Source organism: Phyllobates terribilis, unplaced genomic scaffold, assembly GCF_046119375.1.
Source record: "Phyllobates terribilis strain yellow unplaced genomic scaffold, ASM4611937v1 Scaffold_12__6_contigs__length_324123572, whole genome shotgun sequence".
Classification (NCBI taxonomy): Eukaryota; Metazoa; Chordata; class Amphibia; order Anura; family Dendrobatidae; genus Phyllobates; species Phyllobates terribilis.
The window spans coordinates 55497453-55520846 of NW_027362772.1; the positions used below are offsets into that span (position 1 = coordinate 55497453).

Below are 23394 nucleotides of genomic sequence, written 5' to 3' on the forward strand. Positions count from 1 at the left end.
GCTTAAAACGGTTGGTGAGGTGATTTTAACAAGTCATCAAGCTTTTACTCTCCCCAGGATGACACAGGGGTAGAAAAGTCGTTTCAGATCCATGATTTGTTCATCTTTATGAACGTGAGTCTGTCTACATTATCAGTGGACAGCCGCGTGCGCTTATCTGTCAGCACACCACCAGCAGCGCTGAACACACGTTCAGACAGAACGCTGGCTGCGGGGCATGACAAGATCTCCAAGGCGTAAGTGGCGAGCTCAGGTCATTTATCCAGATTGGAAGCCCAAAAAGAGCAAGGGTCCAGTGACACAGTCATGGCTTCAATGTTTACTTGGAGATACTCCTGTACCATCGTCTCTAGGTGTTGACTATGTGTCAGACTTCTTGTCTCCTGTGGCCTTGCAAAGGATGGGCTAAAAAAGTGGTGAAATGATTCCGCAAAATTGATGTTACCAGCAGATACTGTGTTTCTGTTACGGTTTGAGTGCTGAACACTCGACGGTCCCACGGTTGGCAAGTTGGAACTGTGAGATTCACTACGTGCACCACTGGTGTTTTGTGGAAAAGCACATGTAAGATTCTGCAACAGTCTCTGCTGATACTCCTGCATGCGTGCATCCCTTTCTATGGCAGGAATAATTTCTGCAAATTTACTTTTGTACGGGGGATCTAACAGTGTGGCAACCCAGTAGTCAGGATTATTTCAAATTCTCACAATTCGAGGGTCATGTTGCAGATAGTGCAGCAAGAAGGCACTCATGTGTCTTGCGCATCCAGGAGCACCAAGTCCCTGTTGTGTTGGTGGCGAGGTAGCAATCATGCTTCCTTCCTCTGTCCTCTCCCCCCAACCTCGCACAACAGAAATGTGATCAAGGTCTCCCTCATCTGATGAGTCTTCCATCAGTTTGTCCTCCACTTCTTCCTGGGCTCCTGCACCTTCCTCACTAGTTTGGCTGCTACCATGCGCCCTGGTAAAACCATCTCCCCCACCCTCACATGCCTGCCGCCTTGGTGCTGCCGACCGTCTGGACCTTGCAGATGTTAGCCCTTCCGCATACAACTCCTCCTCCTCTACTTCCTCCACCTCCTCTTGTGCCACCACCTGACTCCGAATTCTGTTTAACATGTGCTCCAGCATGTAAATCACCGGAATAGTCATACTGATAATGGCATCGTCAGCACTAAACATCTTCGTCGCCATTTCAAAACTGTGCAGAAGGGTGCATAGGTCCCTGATCTGAGACCACTCCTCCAGCGTGATTTGCCCCCCCTTTGGATCTCGTTGGCCCAGGCTATACGTCAGAACATATTGCACCAGGGCTTGTCGGTGCTGCCACAGTCGCTGCAACATGTGCAGAGTTGAATTCCACCGGGTAGGCACATCGCATTTTAGCCGGTGAAGTGGCAGGCCCAACGACTTCTGTAGAGATGTAAGTCGCTGAGCTGCGGGATGCGAACGGCGGAAGTGAGCACACAGCGACCGTGCCCTCTGCAGAAGGCCATCTAGTCCGGGATAGTGGCCTAAAAATTGCTGGACAACCAGTTTCAACACGTGAGCCATACAAGGCACATGTGTGACATTGCCCCGGTGAAGGGCCGCACCCAGGTTTGCAGCATTGTCGCACACGGCCTTCCCTGGTTTCAGGTCCAGTGGAGACAACCATTCATGAAGCTGGTTCTCCAGAGCTGACCACAACTCCTCAGCTGTGTGACTCACATTTCCCAGACATTTCAAAGTAAAAACCGCCTAATGACATTGAGCCCTGCTGCCAGCATAGTAAGGAGGTGTGCAGGATCCCTTCTGCGCAGTTAGAAAGCTTGTGGCATGACCAGACAGGCTTTGGGTGCAGGTGGAGGACCGAGAGGAGGTTGAGGAGGCAGAAGGAAGCAGTGGAGGAACTTCGAGATAAAGAGGATTGGCGCACAACTCGTGGGGACGGCAAGACTTGGACAGCAGTCCCTTGACCTGCTGTCACCATAGTTACCCAGTGCCCAGTCAGCGACATGTAACGCCCCTGTCCATGCCTACTCGTCCAAGTGTCTGTGGTGAAATGCACCCTGTCACACACAGAGTTTCTCAAAGAAGCGGTGATGTTGTGTGCGACATGCTGGTGGAGCGCAGGCACACCTTTCTTTGAGAAGTAGTGCCAACTGGGCATCTGGTACTGGGGCACTGCGACGGACATAAGGTCTCGAAAATCCTCTGTGTCCACCAGGCGGAAAGGAAGCATTTCTGTAGCCAAGAGCTTGCAGATGGTGAAATTCAACCTCTTAGCTTTCTCATGGCTAGGAGGAAATGGTCTTTTACTTGTCCACATCTGAGGGACCGAGGGCTGGCTGTTGTGCTTAGATGGGGTTGAGAAGGGTGTCCCCGGCAAACTGCCGGTCTGTGAGGAAGATGCAGGCGGATATGTTAGGTTGCCTTGATCCAAAGGTGGTGCTATCGATGTCGGACAGCGCTGAACACCAGCTGGTGTTTCCACCTCCAAAGAAAATGATGACCTGCCAATCACGCTGGCTGTTGCGGGTAAAGAGGTGGCAGGTCTGCGTCCCAAAACAGGTGTGACTGCTGTCCCCCCAGTCACAGAGGATGAAGAGGCCGCGTATGCACAAGATGTGGCAGACGGTGGTTGGCCCGGCCGGCTAGGCCGCATTGTAGCACAGTGAGCTTCCCACTGCAACTTATGCTCCATGTCCATGTGCCGGTTCATGCATGAAGTACTCAAACTATGTATTTTTTGGCCTCTACTTAGCTTTTGCTGACAAATGTCACAGATAACACGAGTTGGGTCATCTTTATTGATCTGAAAAAATGCCCAGGCTATGCAAGGCTTAGCACCCATGCGACCTGAAGAGCCACTACGACTTGTGGTCAGAGGCAGAGTTGTGTTTGAGGATGCAGTTGTTGACGTGCTTCCAGTATTACGTCTGTGTCCAGGAAGGCGCAACCTCGACCTCGTCGTCACTAGCATCCTCCCCCACCTCTTCTGCTGACCTCATCTCTTGGCTGACTGTGGGTTGACAGTAAGTGGGATCTCCAACCTCATCATCATCACCCTGTGTGTTATCACACCCGTCGTTCTCAGAGTCAACCTGTTCCTGCCCTGACAAAAAACTAAAGTTGTCGCTCCAATCAGGTATTTGAGTCTCATCATCGTCTTCCTCATTGTCTCCACCAACAGGAGTTACAGTTTGGGAACGAGGGTCCACATTATAGTCAGAACCTTCTGCGTCTGGTCCTGGATCCGACTCATAAAGATTCTGGGCATCAGTGCAGATCATTTCCTCGTCTGGATTCACAGAAGCTCTGGAGCCGACCTCTGATTCCTAGGCTATAGTATGAGTAAACAGCTCTGCAGACTCAACCATCTGTTCTACCCCATACTCAGACGGGCAGCTGGAGACTTGGGAGCTGTGAGGAAGCAAGTGCGATTGGGGTGACAGCTCTGAGGACTGGAGTATTTGTGATGTTGAAGTTGAGGTGGAGGAGAGCCCACTTAAAGGAGCACTTGATATCCGTTGAAGCACCTGCTGTTTTTGTGCCTCATCTGGAATTTGTAGCGATTGGCGTGGCCGTAAGAAAGGGATCTTATCACATTGTCCGCTAAAAGAAGTAGACATCTTAGTTTGGCTGGAAGATGGTCTTTCTTCTGCAGATGTTACTGTTGCTTTAACACCTACCCCACGGACACAACCTTTTTTTCCCTTCCCAACATGCCTATTCCCCTTTCCACCAGCAGCAGGCCTTTTTCCACTCATTTTGGTGGTTAACTAATTCACAACTCTGGAGTTGTTTGCACAAAAAACAATGGATGGGAACCGAGCAGAGCTGAGTGGCTAAACTGTGGTATTAGGCCAAAAGTATTGGCTGGGTTAGATGCAGAAAAAAATTATATTGAATTTGCAACCTGATGGAGGTCAGTATAGATGGACTAATAGAACAAGTCCCACACACTGCTAGAAGCCGAAATATTTTTTCAGACCTCGATGCAGAAAAAAATTATATTGAATTTGCAACCTCATGGAGGTTAGTATAGATGGACTAATAGAACAAGTCCCACACACTGCTAGAAGCCGAAATATATTTTCAGAGCTCGATGCAGAAAAAAATTATATTGAATTTACAACTTGATGGAGTTTAGTATAGATGGACTAATAGAACAAGTCCCACACACTGCTACAAGCTGAAATATTTTTTCAGAGCTCGATGCAGAAAAAAATTATATTGAATTTGCAACCTGATGGAGTTTAGTATAGATGGACTAATAGAACAAGTCCCACACACTGCTACAAGCCGAAATATTTTTTCAGAGCTCGATGCAGAAAAAAATTATATTGAATTTGCAACCTGATGGAGGTCAGTATAGATGGACTAATAGAACAAGTCCCACACACTGCTAGAAGCCGAAATATTTTTTCAGAGCTAGATGCAGAAAAAAATTATATTGAATTTGCAACCTGATGGAGGTCAGTATAGATGGACTAATAGAACAAGTTCCACACACTGCTAGAAGCCTAAATATTTTTTCAGAGCGAGATGCAGAAAAAAATTATATTGAATTTGCAAACTGGTGGAGGTTAGTATAGATGGACTAATAGAACAATTCCCACACACTGCTACAAGCCGAAATATTTTTTCAGAGCTCGATGCAGAAAAAAATTATATTGAATTTGCAACCTGATGGAGGTTAGTATAGATGGACTAATAGAACAAGTCCCACACACTGCTAGAAGCCGAAATATTTTTTCAGCGCTAGATGCAGAAAAAAATTATATTCAATTTGCAACCTTATGGAGGTCAGTATAGATGGACTAATAGAATGATGCTATGCCCAAAAGGTTTTACTTCACTAGGTGCAGTAAAAAAATTGGTATTCTATACACAGGTGGTATATCTTGCAACACAGATAGGCTACTCCACTGACTAACGCACTCTGCAAGAGGCTAAAAAGGATTAGCTTTGCTAGATTTAGCCAAATGCTGTGAAAAAAACTTGCACAGCACTGGCACAGACCTGCCTGGCAAAAACTGATAGGAACTGATGTAATTTAGTCCTGAAAAGGACTCCAATTACAATTAGTCTTTACTCCCAACCTATCTATTTAAGAGCACAGACCTGCCTGATAAAAGTCGTAGGAAATGCTGTAACCTAGTCCTTAAAAGGACTGCAATCACAACTATTCCCTACTCCCAAGCTATCTGTATATTTGTGCGAAAATTGGCTTGAAATTAACAAAGTATAGCGCACACAGCAACAGCGGTGCCGTCTAACACGCAGCTGCAGCAGTGAGAAAATGGTGGCGACGGGGGAAATGGCTGGGTCTTATAGGGCAAGGACATGTGACATACACAGCCAATGACACAAGCCCTTGATTGTGTGAAAAAAAGCACTTCGCTCCGTGTGTGCGCTGCTGATAGGCTGACAGATTGCACCTCCCCACTGTAAATGCGGGAAAGAGAAAAAAAATGGAGATCTTCATTGTTCCTGCAGAGATCCATCCCCTGCCCCTCTCCCCGCCCCGCTGTACACTCAAACTGCGTATTAAGATTAATTTTCAGCATTATTGAGAAAAGATCCAGTTATGATTTTGGTGCACGAACAGTTATCGAACATAACCTCGAACAGCCGAATTTTTCTCAAATCGTTCGTGTTCGCCGAACGGCTCGAACACCACCCAAAACAGCTCGAATTTGAGATTGGCGAACAGTTCGAGTAGAACACCGCTCATCTCTAGTCATGATTTAAATAAATCAGCTTTGTTTTTGATATTTCCTGGCATTTGGTTTTGAAAAACGTCATTGGTATGGTCATGCATATTTTCCACCTATGGATTTTCCACACCCAATACAAGTCTATAGGGAAAATCCACACAAAAAACTCAGTGTACCCACAACAGAAGTTGACATGTTGCGGATTCTAAACTCGCACCGCAAGTCGGTTTATACTGAGTGGTAAAGCTGCGCAGTGGGCAGGAGATTTCTATAAATCCACTTTGCCGGAGAAGTGAAAATGCGCAGTGTGAAAACTCACCTAAAACTCATCATGGGCACACAGCGTTATTTATACAGGATTTACTGAGCAGCTATCAGCGTGTCACAGGTTATCACTGACACTGAGCAATCGTGTGCTTGCCAGCATTGATGTATTGTTAGTTATAATTGGACTTCTTGTAATGAAAAACCAAAAAAATGATCCAGTGCATGAGTTGGTATACATGCAAAGTTTAAGAGCTTGTTCACACTTTGGCCGTTTAAGCAGCAGAGGTCAGGACATGCTGTAAGCGCGTCTCTGATAGCCGCCGTCAGTGCACAAGTACCTGGTGTGAGAGCACAGTCAGCGCTGCCTGTATAAGATAAAGCTGCCAAGCAGCAGCGAGGTTACCAAACGCTCCATGTGATGTCTCTGAGCTGCTGTCAGCGAGTCTCATAGATCTAAAGATTGATCGTTCTCAGTGGGAAAAACAATATAATAATCTTGTGAATATGATCGCTTTTAATAACTAACAAAAAAATAAGTGACGTTACACAGCCGCTTTCCAGACGACTGAGGTCTTCATCAGGCGAGGAGTAAGAAAGCATCTGAAGAAACACAATTACCAAGAAAGAGCAGAGACGGCAGGAGAAAGGGACATTAAGAAACAAACAAACTGATCTAGAAAGCTTGTATAGTAACATCACTTATATTATTCTATTACACAATATAAATTATCATAACTACAAGATTATTACTTTGTTTCTCCCACTGAGAGCAATCAATCTTTTTCAACTGGCTAAGACCGAGCCAAATCCTATTTTATTTTCTTGTAATCTTATATATTTAAGCATTACTTTCTGCTGGCACCACATTCCCCTATACAGAGACTGTAAGTCAGCGTAGGAGCGCACTGTCACTGTTAACAATACCCAAACTGAATACACTGACAGGCATCCGGGTTACTAGAGTTGCTGCGCAGGTTTCTGAATCACTGACCTCTTGTCTTAGGTGTTTAGACTATTATTTTGGATTTGTGGACATTGTCATTATCTATCCCTCCATATTTCTATCTCTACTAGATCATCCATTGCACCTATATCACCGGCTTCCTCCATGGTCTCGTTGCAGAATATAGATCAGCCCTACAGGTAAGAGACAATGCTAAGACATCCTAAGATTCTGTTCACACTAAATAAATGATGCATAATATTATTGGGTGCAAGGTTCCTGGAAGCCGACACCTTGACTCATCCAATATCATGATCATATGGATTGCTGAAGTCCCATACACCGTAAATTCATATTAGTGTTCAGCACCATAACTAACACTTGCATCAATAGGAAGAGAAAGAAAGACATTAAGAAAAAATGTGAATAAAATATAACTTTTATTAATAAATAGAAGAATATATTTATTAAAAGTCCCAGCCTATAATAATGGGGTGCAATAAGTCCTGAACAATGCCGAGCTCGTTGGACTCAGTACTGTGGGCCGTGTCAATAGTTTTTAGCATTTAGATAGTCTTTAGCATCACCATGAATGCAGCGGATGCCAATCTTCTTCCCTGGGATTAGCTGGAGAGGAAGTGTGGCCCTCACAAGGGTCACCAGTATCCCGGAGTCTAACAGTCCAGTTACTTGCCAACCATTTACCTTTACGAGACAAGCTTGTGGCCCCTCGCTGGATGGACAGCTCACACTGCAGGCCAGATACGCATAGTATGAACAGCGTTGTCCCAGGCTACAGTCCATTTGCTCTGAGGTCAGAGGACAATGGGCAGCTATATGGCCTGGGCCGTGGCATTTCCAGCATATAAATCGGCAGCAGGGATCTTTGGCATTACCTCCCCTGCCCCTTTGAACCTTGGACACCCCAATCCCTTTTGGGCCTCCCCTACCTGTTAGGATCCCCAGTATGGAGTGAGCTGCCTTCCCAAGGAACCCTCCACCCCTCTGGTATCTCTCGACCAGTTCGATTAGTTCATCAGCGTTCCCAAGTCTGTATTGGCCTTGGCAGGGAATGCCCAAACCGGTCCATCACCACTCGCTCTACCACCTGCACAGAGGTAGAGGACTCCGGCTGCAACCATTTGTGAACCAGGTTCAGCAAGTCAAACTTTTGGGAGAGAGGGGGTTTGTTACGGTAATACCTCCAGTGGTGGACCCGCTGTGCCCTGACAGTCATCGTTGTCAGATGGCAGGAACTGACCGGTACAGCGGATGAGCACGGCAGGAAGGCTGGCGGATGGTCCGGGTAGATAAGCAGGTAGGTTCAGCAGATAGCCAGACGGGTGTTCCGGGTAGGCAGGCTGGCAGGCAGGTTACAGGCAGGTGCTCCAGGTAGGCTGGCTGGCGGGCACAACAGCTAACAGATAGGTGCTCCAGGTAAGCAGGCTGGCGGGCACGTCAGGTAACTGCCAGGTGCTTCCAGGTAAGCAGGCTGGCGGGCAGGACTGTAAACAGACTGGCGGACTGGACTGAAGACTGACTGGAGGGCAGGACTGACAGGCAGCGGGACCTGAGGGCTGAAACAAGTGTTAGCACACAGAACAACAACCTTGCACAGGCACCTCCATATTAGAGGAGGTGCCTAATATAGGGGAAGTCCACCGGCCATTGGCTGGGGACTCTATAGGGCGGGGCACGGGGCCCCTTTAAGAGGGAGGGAGCGTGCGCTCTAAGCACAGGGCCTGGGAAGCTGCGCGCAGAGCGTGCCACAGCAGCAGGGGAGCGGGAGGACGCCGGACCTGGACCGCGGCGGTGAGGGGAACGGCGTCTCAGCCCGGCAGGAGGCAGAGACGCCGATGATACAATCATTACCCCCAAATACGCTAAAATTTCAGTTTTTAGCTTGCTATATTCCTTGGCATCTTGCAAGGCCAAGTCATAGTAAGCCTTCTGGGGCTCCCCGGTCAAGTATGGCACCAGCACCTCTGCCCATTGCTCTGGCGGAAGTTTCTCCCTCTCGGCGACTGTTTCAAACAGGGTCAAAAAGGCCTCTGTGTCACCACCTGGGGTCATTTTCTGCAGGGCTCTCCTTACCGCCTTCTAGATGGAAAAATCGTTCACTGACCTTGTCGGAGCTGTCACTGTGCCAAGAATCGCCTCTGCGAGCAAATCAATTTGCTGCTGCTGTTGACGGTGCTGATATTGTTGCTGCTGGAACTGCTGCATAAGCAACTTACTTGTCTCCTGTTGCGCCATTTGTTGCTGCCTGTGCTGCTGTAACAATTGCAGGTGATGCTGGTCTTGTGCCTGCTGTGCTTGCACCGGATGTTTAAGCAGGTCCTGGCATCGCTTGCTGGCTTATGGCAAACTTCACCCAGAACATGCAGTACGTCTTGTAGCAGTCACATGTATTTCCTGGGAACGCTGCCCGTACTTCTAACACCACTTGTGAGATTTCTACTCACTTGGGTGCATCGGTAGGCAAAACAGGAAGTGTTTCATTTAAAAGTCCATTCTGATTTATTGCAGTGTCACAAGTAGAGATGAGCGAACATTTTAATGTTTGGTTCGAAAATGTTCGCTGAATATTAAGTGTAAGATGGCCGCCGGACATGTCCAAGTGGCATCAATTTCAGTCCCATGAAAGTGTAGACCGTCTACCTTTCATCATGATGAACAAGTCATGGATCTCCAAGGACTTTTGCACCCCAATTGCAGACTGTACCGACTAGGCGATGTTGTAGTTTTTAGTGTGCTGCATTAGCACGTGAAAAAATAGATTTAAGGCATACTCGTGCATGGAGCACAATACAACCAGTGCACAACACACTTCTATGGCATGGGCCCTGCTACTTCTGTCAGAATCTCAGTAATTGCACAAGAAAAAAAAATGTGCTGCAACATCGATTTGACAGGAACACAGCACAGGACTTATCTACACCATCGTACTTCCACACAAGCGTCCATCTATCTAGCTAATATCTCTCAGTACACGGGCGCACACTCAGCAGCGTCTGTCTCCAGCAGTAGCATGGATAAAATGGCGCTGAAGGAACATGGGCACTTTTTATATAGAGAGGACATGTGATTTCAGCAGCCAATTGCAGAAGCCCTTGTGTCTGGACAGTGTGGATGCTTCCTGCACTTACAGTTAAAGTTACAGCCTACAGGAAAAGAAAAAAAAAAAGATTACAAGCGCACCGCTGATCTGTTCTGAGCTTTCCCCAGCTCCTCCACTCATCTACCACATCCCCCCGCTCATCATAAACAGGCACTATGCTAGCAAAACTGTTCAAACCGCTGTAGTTGCCCACTGCCCAGCAATCACGTTCCTGCATTTATTCGCCAAACGTTGCAGATTTTTCCCGAATTTAAGAAAATTTGCTCGCCTTTCCGATCACCAATCCGAATGTGCCATATTCATGTCGAATTAAAGTTGTAAGATTAGATTTTGAACTAATTCGCTCATCGCTAGTCATAAGCAAAGGAAAATAAACAGCCTTCAGTTCAGGAAAACTAAGTAAACAGTTGTTTAGGCAAAGTCTCTTGAGAGCCAGTCTTGGCCACACCGGCTGGAAACCATCCAGTACACCGGCTCAGTTTGCAGATACCACACAGGAGAACCTCTTCCTCCTCACACAGAGACCATGTGTCAAAGAACAGACTCAGTTTTACCTTGTTAACCACACCCAGAGGTGAGGTATGTGGGTAGCCAGACCCGCCCATCTCTCTGATTACTCGTAAAACCCCGGCCCACATGCACCAAACAATCCTCTTAGTGCTTATGTGCACTAGAGCAACATTCCAGGATTACATCATGGAGGACAACCATCTCTGTGATACATACCTCTCATCAACTATGTGTCCTTTAGCTACCTTACACTTTCCATATTTCTATCCCTACTAGATCAGAACGTGTCACCCCGACGGCCATTTCGCTTGTATCACGGGCTCCACGCAAGTTCTTGATGCAGAATCCAAACCTGTCCCAGAGGTAAGAGATAATGTTAAGACATCCTAAGATTCTATTCACACTAAATAAACAATGTATAATATTATTGGGTGTAAGGTTCCTGGAAGACGACAAGTCGGCTCATCCAATATCCTGATCATATGGATTGCTGAAATCCCATACACCGTAAATTCACATTAGTGTTCACCACCATAATTATCACTTACATCAATAAGAAAGAAAAGAAAGAAAATAGAAAATGAGAATAAAATATAACTTTTATTAATAAATAATAAAATATATAATTATTAAAATGGATTTTGACTGCAGCCTGACAGAAGTTATCCAGGTAAAGCTGCTTGAGCTCTTAGTTTTATCTCTGATAATTACTGCAGCCAATGTCGCTCTGACTTACTGGAGGCAAATTTCTCAGCAATAATTGTAAAAATGAATATTATAATTAGAGATGAGCGTTGTTCTACTCGAACTGTTCGCCAATCTCAAATTCGAGCTGTTTTGGGCGGTGTTCGAGCCGTTCGGCGAACACGAACAATTTGAGAAAAATTCGGCTGTTCGAGGTTATGTTCGATAACTGTTCGTGCACCAAAATCATAACTGGATTTTTTCTCAGTAATGATGAAAATTAATGTTAATACGCAGTTTGAGTGTACAGCGGGGTGGGGGGAGGGGCAGGGGATGGATCTCTGCAGGAACAATGAAGATCTCCATTTTTTTTTCTCTTTCCCGCATTTGCAGTGGGGAGGTGCAATCTGTCAGCCTATCAGCAGCGCACACACGGAGTGAAGTGCTTTTTTTCACACAAGCAAGGGCTTGTGTCATTGGCAGTGTATGTCACATGTCCTTGCCCTATAAGACCCAGCCATTGTCCCCGTCGCCACCATTTTCTCACTGCTGCAGCTGCGTGTTAGACGGCACCACTGTTGCTGTGTGCGCTATACCTTGTTAATTTCAAGCCAATTTTCGCACAAATAGACAGATAGCTTGGGAGTAGGGAATAGTTGTGATTGCAGTCCTTTTAAGGACTAGGTTACAGCATTTCCTACGACTTTTATCAGGCAGGTCTGTGCTCTTAAATAGATCGGTTGTGGGAGTAAAGACTAATTGTAATTGGAGTCCTTTTCAGGACTAGGTTACATCAGTTCCTATCAGTTTTTGCCAGGCAGGTCTGTGCCAGTGCTGTGCAAGTTTTTTTCACAGCATTTGGCTGAATCTAGCAAAGCTAATCCTTTTTGGCCTATTGCAGAGTGTGTTAGTCAGTGGAGTAGCCTATCTGTGTTGCAAGATATACCACCTGTGTATAGAATACCAATTTTTTTACTGCACCTAGTGAAGTAAAATCTTTTGGGCATAGCATCATTCTATTAGTCCATCTATACTGACCTCCATCAGGTTGCAAATTAAAACTAATTTTTATCTGCATCTACAGTACCTCTGAAAAAATATTTGGGCTTCTACCTGTGTGTGGGACTTGTTGTATTAGTCCATCTATACTGACCTCCATCAGGTTGCAAACTGAATATATTTTTTTCCTGCATCTACCTCTGAAAAAATATTGGGCTTCTAGCTGTGTGTGGGTCTTGTTCTATTAATCCATCTATACTGACCTCCATCAGGTTGCAAACTGAATATATTTTTTTCCTGCATCTACCTCTGAAAAAATATTGGACTTCTAGCTGTGTGTGGGTCTTGTTCTATTAATCCATCTATACTGACCTCCATCAGGTTGCAAATTAAAACTATTTTTTATCTGCATCTACAGTACCTCTGAAAAAATATTTGGGCTTCTAGCTGTGTGTGGGACTTGTTGTATTAGTCCATCTATACTGACCTCCATCAGGTTGCAAACTGAATATATTTTTTTCTGCATCTACCTCTGAAAAAATATTGGGCTTCTAGCTGTGTGTGGGTCTTGTTCTATTAATCCATCTATACTGACCTCCATCAGGTTGCAAACTGAATATAATTTTTTTCTGCATCTAGCTCTGAAAAAATATTTGGCCTTCTAGTAGTGTGTCGGACTTTCTCTATTAGTCCATCTATACTGACCTCCATCAGGTTGCAAACTGAATATATTTTTTTCTGCATCTACCTCTGAAAAAATATTTGGCCTTCTAGTAGTGTGTCGGACTTTCTCTATTAGTCCATCTATACTGACCTCCATCAGGTTGCAAATTAAAACTAATTTTTATCTGCATCTACAGTACCTCTGAAAAAATATTTGGGCTTCTAGCTGTGTGTGGGACTTGTTGTATTAGTCCATCTATACTGACCTCCATCAGGTTGCAAACTGAATATATTTTTTTCCTGCATCTACCTCTGAAAAAATATTGGGCTTCTAGCAGTGTGTGGGACTTGTTCTATTAGTCCTTCTATACTGACCTCCAGCAGGTTGCAAATTGAATATAATTTTTTTCTGCATCTAGCTCTGAAAAAATAGTTGGGCTTCTAGCGGTGTGTGGGACTTGGTCTATTAGTCCATCTATACTGACCTCCATCAGGTTGCAAATTAAAAATAATTTTTTTCTGCATCTAGCTCTGAAAAAATATTTGGGCTTCTAGCAGTGTGTGGGACTTGGTCTATTAGTCCATCTATACTGACCTCCATCAGGTTGCAAATTAAAAATAATTTTTATCTGCATCTACAGTACCTCTGAAAAAATATTTGGGCTTCTAGCAGTGTGTGGGACTATTTGTATTAGTCCATCTATACTGACCTCCATCAGGTTGCAAATTCAAAATAATTTTTTTCTGCATCTAACCCAGCCAATAGTTTTGGCCTAATACCACAGTTTGGCCACTCAGCTCTGCTCGGTTACCATCCATTGTTTTTTTGTGCAAACAACTCCAGAGTTGTGAATTAGTTAACCACCAAAATGAGTGGAAAAAGGCCTGCTGCTGGTGGAAAGGGGAATAGGCGTGTTGGGAAGGGGAAAAAAGGTTGTGTCCGTGGGGTAGGTGTTAAAGCAACAGTAACATCTGCAGAAGAAAGACCATCTTCCAGCCAAACTAAAATGTCTACTTCTTTTAGCGGACAATGTGATAAGATCCCTTTCTTACGGCCACGCCAATCGCTACAAATTCCAGATGAGGCACAAAAACAGCAGGTGCTTCAACGGATATCAAGTGCTCCTTTAAGTGGGCTCTCCTCCACATCAACTTCAACATCACAAATACTCCAGTCCTCAAAGGTGTCACCCAAATCGCACTTGCTTCCTCACAGCTCCCAAATCTCCAGCTGCCTGTCTGAGTATGAGGTAGAACAGATGGTTGAGTCTGCAGAGCTGTTTACTCATACTATAGCCTGGGAATCAGAGGTCGACTCCAGCGCTTCTGTGAATCCAGACGAGGAAATGATCTGCACTGATGCCCAGAATCTTTATGAGTCGGATCCAGGACCAGACGCAGAAGGTTCTGACCATAATGTAGACCCTCATTCCCAAACTGTAACTCCTGTTGGTGGAGACAATGAGGAAGACGATGATAAGACTCAAATACCTGATTGGAGCGACAACTTTAGTTTTTTGTCAGGGCAGGAACAGGTTGGCTCTGAGGACGACGGGTGTGATAACGCACAGGGTGATGATGATGAGGTCGGAGATCCCACTTACTGTCAACCCACAGTCAGCCAAGAGATGAGGTCAGCAGAGGAGGTGGAGGAAGATGCTAGTGACGACGAGGTCAGGTTGCGCCTTCCTGGACAGAGACATAGTACTGGAAGCACGTCAACAACTGCATCCTCAAACACAACTCTGCCTCTCACCACAAGTCGTGGTGGCTCTTCAGGTCGCATGGGTGCTAAGCCTTGCATAGCCTGGGCATTTTTTCAGATCGATAAAGATGACCCAACTCGTGTTATCTGTAACATTTGTCAGCAAAAGCTAAGTAGAGGCCAAAAAATACATAGTTTGAGTACTTCATGCATGAACCGGCACATGGACATGAAGCATAAGTTGCAGTGGGAAGCTCAGTGTGCTACAATGCGGCCTAGCCGGCCGGGCCAACCACCGTCTGCCATATCTTGTGCATCCGCGGCCTCTTCATCCTCTGTGACTGGGGGGACAGCAGTCACACCTGTTTTGGGGCGCAGACCTGCCACCTCTTTACCCGCAACAGGCAGCGTGATTGGCAGGTCATCATTTTCTTTGGAGGTGGTAACACCAGCTGGTGTTGAGCGCTGTCCGACATCGATAGCACCACCTTTGGATCAAGGCAACCTAACATGTCCGCCTGCATCTTCCTCACAGACCGGCAGTTTGCCGGGGACACCCTTATCAACCCCGTCTAAGCACAATAGCCAGCCCTCGGTCCCTCAGATGTGGACAAGTAAAAGACCATTTCCTCCTAGCCATGAGAAAGCTAAGAGGTTGAATTTCACCATCTGCAAGCTCTTGGCTACAGAAATGCTGCCTTTCCGCCTGGTGGACACAGAGGATTTTCGAGACCTTATGTCCGTCGCAGTGCCCCAGTACCAGATGCCCAGTCGGCACTACTTCTCAAAGAAAGGTGTGCCTGCGCTCCACCAGCATGTCGCACATAACATCACCGCTTCTTTGAGAAACTCTGTGTGTGACAGGGTGCATTTCACCACAGACACTTGGACGAGTAGGCATGGACAGGGGCGTTACATGTCGCTGACTGGGCACTGGGTAACTATGGTGACAGCAGGACAAGGCGCTGCTGTCCAAGTCTTGCCGTCCCCACGAGTTGTGCGTCAATCCTCTTTATGTCAAAGTTCCTCCACTGCTTCTGCCTCCTCAACCTCCTCTCGGTCTTCCACCTGCACCCAAAGCCTGTCTGGTCATGCCACAAGCTTTCTAACTGCGCAGAAGGGATCCTGCACACCTCCTTACTATGCTGGCAGTAGGGCTCAACGTCATCAGGCGGTTATTACATTGAAATGTCTGGGAAATGTGAGTCACACAGCTGAGGAGTTGTGGTCAGCTCTGGAGAACCAATTTCATGAATGGTTGTCTCCACTGGACCTGAAACCAGGGAAGGCCGTGTGCGACAATGCTGCAAACCTGGGTGCGGCCCTTCGCCCGGGCAATGTCACACACGTGCCTTGTATGGCTCACGTGTTGAACCTGGTTGTCCAGCAATTTTTAGCCCACTATCCCAGACTAGATGGCCTTCTGCAGAGGGCACGGTCGCTGTGTGCTCACTTCCGCCGTTCGCATCCCGCAGCTCAGCGACTTACATCTCTACAGAAGTCGTTGGGCCTGCCACTTCACCGGCTAAAATGCGATGTGCCTACCCGGTGGAATTCAACTCTGCACATGTTGCAGCGACTGTGGCAGCACCGACAAGCCCTGGTGCAATACTTTCTGACGTATAGCCTGGGCCAACGAGATTCAGAGGTGGGGCAAATCACGCTGGAGGAGTGGTCTCAGATCAGGGACCTATGCACCCTTCTGCACAGTTTTGAAATGGCGACGAAGATGTTTAGTGCTGACGATGCCATTATCAGCATGACTATTCCGGTGATTTACATGCTGGAGCACATGTTAAACAGAATTCGGAGTCAGGTGGAGGAAGTAGAGGAGGAGGAGTTGTATGCGGAAGGGCTAACATCTGCAAGGTCCAGACGGTCGGCAGCACCAAGGCGGCAGGCATGTGAGGGTGGGGGAGATGGTTTTACCAGGGCGCATGGTAGCAGCCAAACTAGTGAGGAAGGTGCAGGAGCCCAGGAAGAAGTGGAGGACGAACTGATGGAAGACTCATCAGATGAGGGAGACCTTGATCACATTTCTGTTGTGCGAGGTTGGGGGGAGAGGACAGAGGAAGGAAGCATGATTGTTACCTCGCCACCAACACAACAGGGACTTGGTGCTCCTGGATGCGCAACACACATGAGTGCCTTCTTGCTGCACTACCTGCAACATGACCCTCGAATTGTGAGAATTAGAAATAATCCTGACTACTGGGTTGCCACACTGTTAGATCCCCGGTACAAAAGTAAATTTGCAGAAATTATTCCTGCCATAGAAAGGGATGCACGCATGCAGGAGTATCAGCAGAGACTGTTGCAGAATCTTACATGTGCTTTTCCACAAAATACCAGTGGTGCACGTAGTGAATCTCACAGTTCCAACTTGCCAACCGTGGGACCGTCAAGTGTTCAGCACTCAAACCGTAACAGAACCACAGTATCTGCTGGTAACATCAATTTTGCGGAATCATTTCACCACTTTTTTAGCCCATCCTTTGCAAGGCCACAGGAGACAAGAAGTCTGACACATAGTCAACGCCTAGAGACGATGGTACAGGAGTATCTCCAAGTAAACATTGAAGCCACGACTGTGTCACTGGACCCTTGCTCTTTTTGGGCTTCCAATCTGGATAAATGGCCGGAGCTAGCCACTTACGCCTTGGAGATCTTGTCATGCCCCGCAGCCAGCGTTCTGTCTGAACGTGTGTTCAGCGCTGCTGGTGGTGTGCTGACAGATAAGCGCACGCGGCTCTCCACTGATAATGTAGACAGACTCACGTTCATAAAGATGAACAAATTATGGATCCGAAACGACTTTTCTACCCCTGTGTCATCCTGGGGAGAGTAAAAGCTTGATGATTGGTTAAAATCACCCTACCAACCGTTTTAAGCTTTCAAATTACTAATCATGTTTATCTGTATCTTGACTGGAAAATAATTTGGGCTTTGTAGCAGTGTGCAGCACTGATCCTATTAGGCCATCTATACTAAAGCTTCACCAGATTTAAAATTAAAAATAATTTTTAGCTGCATCTAGCCCGGAAAATAATTTTGGGGCTCCGAGATGCGCAAGGCACATAAGTGCCTTCTTGCTGCACTACCTGCAGCATGACCCTCATATTGTCAGAATTCGAAGTAATCATGACTACTGGGTTGCCACACTCTTAGATCCCCCAAACTTTTCGATCAACCTTTTCATTTTAATAAAGACCAAAAAAATGGTCATTTTTGAAATTATAAGCATTAGCAGGTTGTTAGAAACTGAAATCAAACAGTTTTCAACTCAAAACTTTATTCTAGGTGATGTTACATTTTCACATAGGACCCCTTGTTCGAAAGGAGCTTCTGAACTCTCTCGTCCATTGAATTTGTCAGGTTTTGGATGGTTTCTGCTTCAATTGTTTTGCATGAGGACAGAATACCCTCCCAGAGCTGTTGCTTAGATGTGAACTGCCTCCCGCCATCATAGACACTCCTTTTAATGATGCTCCAAAGGTTCTGAATGGGGTAGAGGTCAGGGGAGCATGGGGGTCACACCATAAGTTTGTCCCCTTTTATGCCCATATCAGCCAGAGATGCAGATGTTTTATGTGCAGCATGAGATGGTGCATTATCATGCAGAAAAATGATCTTGCTGTGAAATACACGGTTCTTCTTCTTGAACCATGGCAGGAAGTGCTGTTTGAGAAAATCCACATACATTATGGAGTTCATCTTTAGCGCCTTCAGGGATCCTAAAGGGGCCGACAATCTCTCTCCCCATGATTCCAGCCCAAAACATTACTCCACCTCCTCCTTGTTGGCGCTGTAGCCGTGTTTGCGTGGGGTGTCCATCAACCAGCCATCCTCCACTCCATCCATCTGGACCATCGAGCGCTGCACGGCACTCATCCGTGAACAAAACAGTTTTGAAATCAGTCTTCATGTAATGTTTGGCCCACTGGAGCCGTTTCTGCTTGTGTGAAGTGGATAGAGGAGGTCGACAGGATGGCGCATGCACAGCTGCAAACCTCTGAAGGACCCTGCATCTTGTTGTTCGGGGGACGTTGGAGGCACAAGCAGCTTCAAAAACTTGTCTGCTGCTATGACAAGGCTTTTTTGCCGCTGCTCTTTCAACCTGACGTAATTGCCTGTAGGAAAGAGTCCTCAATTTGCCCTTATCAGCACGCACACGTGTGTACTGTGAATCAGCTACATACTTCTTGATTGCCAAGACACTTCATCCTGATCATCGCACAATGTTGATTGTAGTCATGCCTTGACCTAAACACTCCACAATTTGTTGCTTCTCAGCAGCCGACACATCCTTTTTCTTTCCCATTTTGGCAGAAAATGTAGGCTGCTTAATAATGTGAGAGAGCCTTCTTAAGTAGTCTTGCCTTTCATTGGACACACCTGCCAAACTAATTAGCACAGGTGTCTGCAATTGCTTACAGTGATATAAAGAGCCCTGACACACATCACCATCAATGAGTTTAACTGACAAACAAACAAATTCTTCCCTTATCACTCCTAAACACTTTTTGCATAATAATTTGGAACGCAGTGTACATGTGCTTTTCCACAAAACACCAGTGGTTCACGTAGTGAATCTTACAGTTCTAACTTGCCAACCGTGGTCTGTATGGAGTTGTTCAATAAAGGGCCCAAAATTAAGATAACATAGATGGGAGAGGTCTCTATGAATAGGAATTCCTAAGTATTTGATACCCTGTGAGGGCCAGGCAAAGGGAAAGTTGGACTGGATGGAATCCTATATGGATTTGGGGAGGGAGACATCGAGGGCCTCAGACTTCGCTGCATTGATTTTAAAATTTTACCATGTAACAAAGTGATCTATTTCAGCCATAACAGCATGGATGGATATATGTGATTGAGTGATATATACTAGGACATCATCAGCAAATAGAGAGCACTTGTACTCGGTGCCTCCCACCTCAATCCACCTAATATTGGGGTTATGGCGAATTGATGAGAGCAGGTGCTCCGTCACTAGGATGTATAAGAGAGGGGACAGAGGACATCACTGCCTTGTCCCATTGGTGATTGTGAAAGGTGATGAAAATGTTCTGACGCACCCCCTGGGCCTTGGGACACCCGGAGCCGGACCCTTTTTGGTGGATGCTGGTGGTTGTAGTCTTCGTGGCGGCGACCCGGTTCCGTGGCTCAGGGCGGTCAAACCAGTGGCGGAACTATTTATGTGGTTTTGATATTTAAATGTCCGACTACGCCACCCGTGGATTGCGGTCAGAGTGAACCGCCGCTACAGGGCAGACCGCTGAGGCTGGTGTTGTGGGTGCAGCAGAGCGTAGCATAACTCCCCACGGGAGGAGTATAGCCTCAGGGCAGTGTATGCGGAGGATGGGGGTGATGGTGCAGGGCAGCAGCAGTAACGACACGGAGTCAGTGATGCAGTTCAGGGCCTTTACTCACAGTTCTTATTATCCAGACCACGTCTGCAGGTAACGGCTGCCCACGTCGTACTGTGCTCACCAGGTGAGGGGCTCAGACAACTCCCAGATAACTTTGGAGCACTTCACAGGACCCCCTTTGTGTGTCCTTTGTCTGGCCTTTCTTACCAACACTTCTGTCCGGCTGCCTCGGGCCTCCTCTTGGTAAACTTGGCGCCAGTTTCCCTGACCCTATGTGGTGCCTTCCTAGCGGGTGTAGCGAGGGGCTGCGCCACATAAAATGTCAGAGCCTCCGGTTTCTAGCTGAGGGTCGTTTCCTGCCTCCACTAGTTCGGGGACCGGTCTCCCCCTTTGGCCTGACCCCTCCACGCAGGTGGATTCGGGCGTGCGGTGGCGACTCGCCCGTCCGCACCCCTGGGATCCCTTCATTCCTCGTTCCTGGAGCCTTCTCCGCTCCTCTTCCTTCCTTCTCCCTCTTCCAGGCCTGGGCCTCTGTTACTAGGCCCGCCTCCGGAGCAGAGCTCATGCAGAGCCCCTGCTCCCTGCCACTTCTGCTCAGACTTCTCTGCACTGAACTAAGATGGTGCCCACCTTTTATACTCCCTTCTCAATGCACCCAGGAACTGCTTCCTCCCTGCTCCTGCACTACAGGGTTCCCCTTCCTCAGTGTTCCCTCCCCCCACTCCAGCCAGGGACAGGGACTGTCGTGCCCATCTCAGGGGCATATTGGTCGCCCTGCCCCACGGCAATGTGGTGTAATGCATGCAGGTGTTGGGTCCTGATCCACACTCCATCCTTACCTGAGAGTGAGATATCACACCTCTGGGTGAGGTGCAATACGTCTGTAGCAACCGAGCCCTCAGGGTGCTACAGTTCCATTTATCTTCAGCCTAGGTGACGTATTGCGATACAGGGCCGTGATTTTGGCTATAAAAGGGTCCCCTAGACCCCTACCCCAAGCTTTTTAAGAGAATCATATATGGCGTGCCAGGAGACTCTATGGAATGCTTTCTCAGCATCCAACGAGAGTATCTAATTACAAATTTTTAACTGCATCTAGCCCAGGAAATACTTTGTGCCTAGTAGCAGTGTCTGCTAGTCAGCGGATTATCCCGGCTGTTAAGCAAGCTGCACCACCTGTAGTTTAGACACTTAATTTTTTCAAAGGAAATGCTTCGGGACCATGGGATACTTAGTGAAGAGCATCAGGAGGCACCCCAAGGCATAGGGGCTGGGACTGGCAGTAGGATGCCTTGCGGTGGACAGCCGAGCTCGATCCTTATAAAAGCTTTTTAACTGCAGCAGCTTTAGTGGACGCTACTGGAGCTGGAATTACCGCGGCTGCTGGCATGAGACTTGCCCTCCAATAGATCCTTGTAAATGGATTTAAAGTGTATTCATTCAAATTAGAGAGACAATTTAAATTAAAAAGCTTAGAGCTGCCTCCACCACAGGGGGGCTCGCTCGACCCACCAGCGGACAGGCACCAGTATTGGGAGAGGGGGGCTGGCCGTCAGGGTTCACCGCGGCTCTGGCACAAACCCGGCGACACGGAGGTGGCACGGGCAGGAGCGGACTGGCCGTGTCGGCTTCTCACTTTTTGGATTTTAGAAGGGCATGACATGCCTATATCTGTGTCTCCCCCTCCTTTTACTCCTCCACCTCTTTTATTTTCGCATGACTATATGTACTTGTCACTTTTCCATGTGTTAGTTATGTCTTCTGAGCAGTTTGTCAGCTTTTGGACACCTTTGAAGGTGTTTTCTATGTGTTTCTATGTGTTTTTGTTTGCGTGCCATTGGTTTTAACGGTGTTCGAAGGTGTTCGACGAACAGTTCGACGAACAGTTCGGCGAACACACGGGTGTTCGACGAACCGAACCGAACTCGAACACTACGGGGGTGGCTCAACACTAATTATAATAATAACAGCCGCAATCCACTTAAATATAGAAATATTGGTTGTAAATCTATTAGAGGGAAATTCACAGTGTTATATTTACACATGGAAATGAATATTCACTGTAAACAGGAATATGAATAATCATTAAAGCGCAAAAATGATATCTTATATGCAAGAAAATGATTAAAGTGCGGCACTCAGTGAAAAGACAATCTGGCAATATATACAGTCCTGCTCATCGTTATTGACACCATGATGTTTAAGTACATAATGTGGAATATCTACTGAAAAAAATTAATCAAGTGAAACAGTTTTTTTGTATAGAGACTCGTATTAAATAGAAAAGAGCAAATGATAAACAACAATATAAAATGAAAAACAATGGGAGGGAAAAATAGAAAAACCTAAAGCTTTCTATGCGCTGGTATTGTCACCCTTTACATTAATTTAGTATGGAAACACATTTTGACTCACCTGTGGTAAATCACAAAAGAGATTTACCTGTGATTAATTGTCAGTGCCAATGTGACATGAATTAGCCAATGAATGATGACTTCAGTGTTTTAAAAAGCCACATAGTAGGCCCTGTTCCTTTGTCACAAAAGTGAAGACAAAGGAGCTGCCTGAGGACATCAGAACTGCTATTATTAGCAAACACAAGACTACCAAAGGGTATAATGCCATCTCCAAAGACCTCGGTATCCCAGTTTCAACAGTACGCAATGTTATTAAGAAGTTTGCCAAGCATGGAACCATCAAGAACCTCCCTGGACATGGGGGAAAGAGGAAAATTGACAACAGATGTCTTCAAAGGTTGGTGCTAATGTTGGAAAAAAACACCACGTCAAACATCCAAAGACCTGAAGGCCACCTGGAACAGTGTGGGGTCATGGTTTCAACAAGAACCATATGCCACACACTAAACCAAGCGGAGCTTTATGGGCAACGGCCAAGGAAGAAACCATTGCTGAATCAAAGTAAAAAAAAAAAAAAACACTGATCTTTGCCAAAGAGCACCTTGACCAACCACAATCCTTCTGGGAAAATATTCTGTGGACAGATGGAACAAAAATAGACCTTTTTGGCAATGCAAATCAAAAGTTTGTTTACAGACAGTGCAATGGAGCTTATAAGGAAAAGAACACCCTACCAACAGTTAAGCATGGTGGAGGATCCATAATGCTGTGGGGTTGCTTTGCTGCGTCTGGTACTGGAGGCTTTGACGGTATCACCGGAATCATGAAATCAGAGAATTATCAAGAGATTTTAGAGTGAAATATCCTACCCAGTGTAAGAAAACTTGGTTTGAGTCGAAGATCATGGGTCCTCCAGCAAGACAGTGACCCAAAGCAGACATCCAAAAGTACATAGGAATGGTTGAAAAAGAAAAAATGGACTGTTTTAAAATAGCCAGCAATGAGTCCTGACCTCAATCTCATTGAAAATCTTTGGGGTGAGCTGAAATCTGCCATTGGGAAAAAGAAC

The 23394-nt window shown here is 46.4% G+C and overlaps 1 protein-coding gene across 7 annotated transcripts in view; it reads left to right on the forward strand.

The window, feature by feature from the left end:
* Positions 1-23394, forward strand: part of LOC141172043 (guanylate-binding protein 3-like) — a 369874-nt gene that overhangs the window by 116846 nt on the left and 229634 nt on the right. For all 7 annotated transcript variants that reach the window (XM_073655827.1, XM_073655829.1, XM_073655828.1 and 4 more), the window contains 2 exons: positions 7046-7114; positions 10822-10908. In XM_073655827.1, the coding sequence (XP_073511928.1) occupies positions 7046-7114; positions 10822-10908 (156 nt within the window). The remainder of the gene's footprint in view (positions 1-7045; positions 7115-10821; positions 10909-23394) is intronic.